General features: G+C 35.6%; 1 protein-coding gene across 2 annotated transcripts; it reads right to left on the bottom strand.

The window, feature by feature from the left end:
• Positions 1-465: 465 nt before the first annotated feature.
• LOC109239758 (probable protein phosphatase 2C 5) lies at positions 466-3,444 on the bottom strand. 2 transcript variants are annotated; one of them, XM_019406343.1, is made up of 8 exons: positions 3,283-3,444; positions 2,872-3,134; positions 2,584-2,755; positions 2,259-2,476; positions 2,065-2,172; positions 1,854-1,979; positions 1,546-1,769; positions 466-1,060 (listed from the first exon to the last, which is right to left on the bottom strand). In XM_019406343.1, the coding sequence occupies exons 2-8, from the start codon at positions 3,085-3,087 to the stop codon at positions 841-843; spliced, it is 1,284 nt and encodes a 427-aa protein (XP_019261888.1). In that variant the 5' UTR covers positions 3,088-3,134; positions 3,283-3,444; the 3' UTR covers positions 466-840. The 2 variants fall into 2 exon arrangements, with proteins under 2 accessions (XP_019261888.1, XP_019261887.1); XM_019406342.1 differs by having other exon boundaries at positions 2,872-3,104.
• Positions 3,445-4,388: the final 944 nt, after the last annotated feature.

Genomic DNA, 4,388 nt, shown 5'->3' with positions numbered 1-4,388 from the left:
AATGGAGCTCCACCCTCAAGGTAATTTTAAACCTTAGTCAAAAGTTGGGTGATAAAATTACACTTTTTCTCGAAAAATTCACACGTTAGAGCTCCACTAATGACAAGGCATTTATGAGATGATTTGCTAACTTTAAGGATATGAATAGACCAAAAGTTAAATAGAGCAAAATTATACAAATTCAAATAGTGCAAGTACGAATTTGGACCTTAATTCTCTTTTTTCTCCTTTCCGATCTTTCAAAAAAAAATAGTGATGAAAAATATATTAGTAAATAAGGATATAGAATAATAGGAAGATATTAGTGCCAAATGCAGAGGAAAACAGAGTTTTAAAAAAAGTGATAAAATTATAGGAGAAAATTGCTAAGGAACTAAACTAACGACAAATATAGAGAGAGAAATCCCTCAACTTCAATGGATTGAATCAAGTAATTGGAAAATCTAATCGAAGACCATAACCATGTCTCATAAAACAAAACATCAAAGCGCCAAGATAATCAATTTGACAATGTACAGAACAAATCGACCTTTACACTGGATATTCGGAAACTGATCAACCACAATATGAGATACATTAGTAAACAATATTTTGACAATTATATATCATTCTTTACTGACACATTCAAGTCACGCTGTTTGTAATCAAACAATTACTTCAGCCTGTCCATTCTTGGTTAGTAATACTAATTACCGAGTAAAAAAGGAGAATCAATCCAAACATCTACACCTTTTATCACTAGATTTCACACATGCATCTACAGCAACAACATCTGCAGATTGAGAACCAAGCATTTTCACCCGCCAGGCAAAAAATATGAGAATATACTAATTTACGAGGTCAAGCAGTTAGTGCAGCTCTACTAGGCCTTTTGCCTTCCATTGCATCTTTCTTCCTACGGCAATTTGCACACAGGAATGGACCTTCCCATGGCTTTGACGCAGGTGAGAAGAAAGGGCCGGAGTTAACAGATAAACCGTCACTTGCTGGCTGATCAACTTGACAAATAGCACATCTGAAGAGCCCAGAGCTAGAGTTCAAAGGAAAATCTTTACCAAGCCTGCAGGGTCACAAAAGAAGGTAAGAAATACGACCATAATCCGTGACATGTGCACGGGCAAATTGCTATCAAATTGAAAAATGATGAGTCAACAGAAAAATAACCAAGCCTTGAAAAAAGTAATATATGCTCCCATGCATTGTTTCTCCCTCTTATAAATGGTATTTCTCTCATGTTCTTATGGCATGTACATTCACATATGGTGTTCTAATTAAGAACCTTTAACAAGAACCTTTTTTTTTTTTGGTTTTCCATCCGGTGTCCGGTACCCACATTGGGGCCCGACTAAATCCGGATTCGCTTGTTAATATCATTCACGGAGTACATGTTTTCAGCAGTGCTCCATTTCCAGAATAAAATGTAATCATCAATCACCCAAGTGTCTGCCACATTCAATCAAGCACTAAAACAATTGTAGGAAACTTCTCATGTTGCCAAACATGCAGAATGACACTAAAACTAACAAATAGTCAAATACACCTTACCTCTCAGCAAGCATTGCAGAGCCCTCTTCAAACAATTCCTCCACAATACCGACAGTAGAAAGCTTTTTCGATCTTGAATTTTGTGATCTCCTCCCATAGATAAATGAACTGAACAAATTTTGCTTTTTCCTAGGTGTTGGAGGCAAGACAGGATGATCATAAGGAATAATATCAACAACCAAACAGGTTGTATCATCTTTCAGACCTCGTGACCTTAGAGCCTCCTGTGTTATATACCACTCCAGATTTAGAGACAACCTCATAAATATAAGAAGATATAAATGAACATTACTCATAATCATCCACACCTTCACAACCATCTTCGCAGCGAGATCTGCTGGCAAACCTCTGCAAGATTGTGCTGCCAAATCAGATGATAAAGCATCCCATATACCATCAGAGGCAATAATAAGCCTTCCCCCAGCATTTGAAAGCTAACAAAAGAAGAGAAATCAAATTATAGTATAAAAGGGATGGTAGCTTAATTAGAAGGCAAATTGGTTTGTTAAGGTTATGAACCTTCACTTGCTTAACATGAGGTATTGGAACAATAAACTCCCCAACATCTGTATCACCAATTGACCTTGATAGGCACAATCCACCAGGCCAGCAACGCAGAGGCCCAACCTATATACCAATCAAATTTCACAGAGAGAACATCAATCTCATAAAATTAAGAAGCAAAAGTCAGAAAATTCTTCAAATGTTGATACCTCATTACCGCCAAAAATATTGAGCCTTCCTACTTCACCACCACTTGCGGTTACACGCTGGCGTTCCTCTTCGTTTTCTTCCAATCGATGGTCAACAGTCAACAAAGAGACCACACCTTCTTGGGTGTCTAATATGCACCGAGAATCTCCAACAGATGCGACAGTAATCGTCCAGTCATCGATCACAACAAAGGTAACAGTAGTTCCAGATGTCTCACCTGTCAACAACATCAAACTTGGTTATAAGAACAGTTAAACGACACATTTAGAGAAGAAAGGGACAACTAGAAGTGGAACATATTGAAGAGAAAGCTGGGGGAAATGCCTTTTTGCTGAAACTCTATGTCAGTTTTCACAAAACCAGCAACTAGTGCGCGAGGAAGGGCTTGGAGCCACTCTTCTCTATCAAGTCCTTGAGGAATAGCACTCAATACATTGTTAAGTAAATTCTCTTTCGTAAATATTGCAGCTGATATACCATTATGCCCATCAAGGATCTACCAAAGAAAAGCCCAAAACTCAGAAATCCATACAAACAACTAACAATGTTGTCTTCATCATAATTCACAAACAAATCACAGATTTGAAGAATGATTAAGTAATTTCAGTTTACCGCAAAAACAGAAAAGGATGTGGATGTATTCCCCGGAATCCTCTGGCAATCAGGCTTGACCAAGAAATAATCTTCCCCTTTCTTGGCCAAACCAGCCTGCCCGTACTTCACCGTAGGCTTCTCCACACTGTCAGTCCGCAGTTCACGACTGATAAGAGTCCCTAGCGGTACTGGAGCTACCTTTTGCTTCATCCTCGTAAACTCCGCCCTACTCATTCGCTCGCTCTCGGTTCCTACATTTTCCAAACCTTAGTTTCCGATCCCTATTTCACAATTTGGAAAATCAACAAAAAACTAAATCTCAGTGGATCATGGTAACAACATCATTTTGCCACTTACATTACCTCATAATCTGTTTGAAGAAATAACATAAAAATAAAAAAGAATAATAGAGGGAGTTAGAAGTCTCACAATGAACATATCGAAAGGCATCAATCGGAGCAAATGGACAAAGGAATGCTATGAAATGTAGAGGAGTTGAAGCATAAAAGCAAATGTGATTATGTTCAGTTATGAGCTGGATCAGAATGTTGAGAAAGCAATCCTAGAGAGAAGAGAGAGAAGGAGTGGGAAATAGCTATTTCTGTGATTATATATATATATATATATAAAGAGAGAGAAAAGTGGGTTTTTGAAAGCGACATATATGTTAGAAAGGCTATTTTCAAGCTCAAAAAAATGAAGAAAAAAAAAAAAAGCAAAAATAACAATTGGAACAATAGCAAGATAGGAAATAAAGTGATACAAATCAACAAATGGTAAAAGAAATCTAGAGACATACATACAGTGTCGTCAACAGAGCATAACTCAAATTATAGTGATGGGCCTGAATTTAAGATTTTCACTTTGTTTATCGGTGTACAAAAGACTACTTAATTTGGATTTCTCCTTAATATTTATAATAATATAGAAAATGTACTGATATCAATTGTGCAAATAATATTTTGTTGTTTGACTTCTTTACGTAATTAGATTAATAAGAATCACATATTGATATTTTAACTCACTTTGGTTGAAGCATGCATTTTGTTAATTGTGTAATTGTTTGGAATATTGAATATTGGTAGCGTAATTAGATAATACAAATTTATGTTGTAAATCGAGTAATTATAAAATTATTGTAAGAGAGGTTGATTTCATCATTTTCTTACTTCCTTTGACCCAATCGTGGAAAAAAAATATTCTTTAAATTTATGATATAAAAAATGTCATATACATTTATGTAGTCGTAAAATCATATCATTAAGATAAATAAGAAGTTTAAAGTTAAACTGATATGAAATAATATTTTATTTTTTTTTGGTTGTAAACTAAAGAAGAAAGTGTGTTACATATATGAAGCCGGGGTAGTTCTTGGTTTAAGGGCTTCTCCAACTGAATGATATCTTGAATTTTTTAAAATTAGATTTAACCATTGCTAAGAACTGATAGTTTTTTAAGAAATTAAAGATCGCCAATCACCCACCAATAATTATTCCATGCACAAAGGAAAAGCTATATGTCTAACGAAGACCTAA

The sequence above is a fragment of the Nicotiana attenuata genome, unplaced genomic scaffold (genome assembly GCF_001879085.1).
Source record: "Nicotiana attenuata strain UT unplaced genomic scaffold, NIATTr2, whole genome shotgun sequence".
NCBI lineage: Eukaryota > Viridiplantae > Streptophyta > Magnoliopsida > Solanales > Solanaceae > Nicotiana > Nicotiana attenuata.
The sequence above is the reverse complement of the archived record's forward strand: the minus strand, read 5'-3'. Positions and strand labels throughout refer to the sequence as shown.

Bases quoted from the DNA above. Each gene is read 5' to 3' on its own strand.
- LOC109239758 (XM_019406343.1), bottom strand. From the start codon at position 3,087: ATGAGTAGGGCGGAGTTTACGAGGATGAAGCAAAAGGTAGCTCCAGTA. The intron at 1,980-2,064 runs GTTCATAACCTT...TTCTTTTGTTAG, and splicing joins CTCATGTTAAGCAAGTGAAG to CTTTCAAATGCTGGGGGAAG. The intron at 1,061-1,545 runs GTAAGGTGTATT...GTGACCCTGCAG, and splicing joins TCTGCAATGCTTGCTGAGAG to GCTTGGTAAAGATTTTCCTT.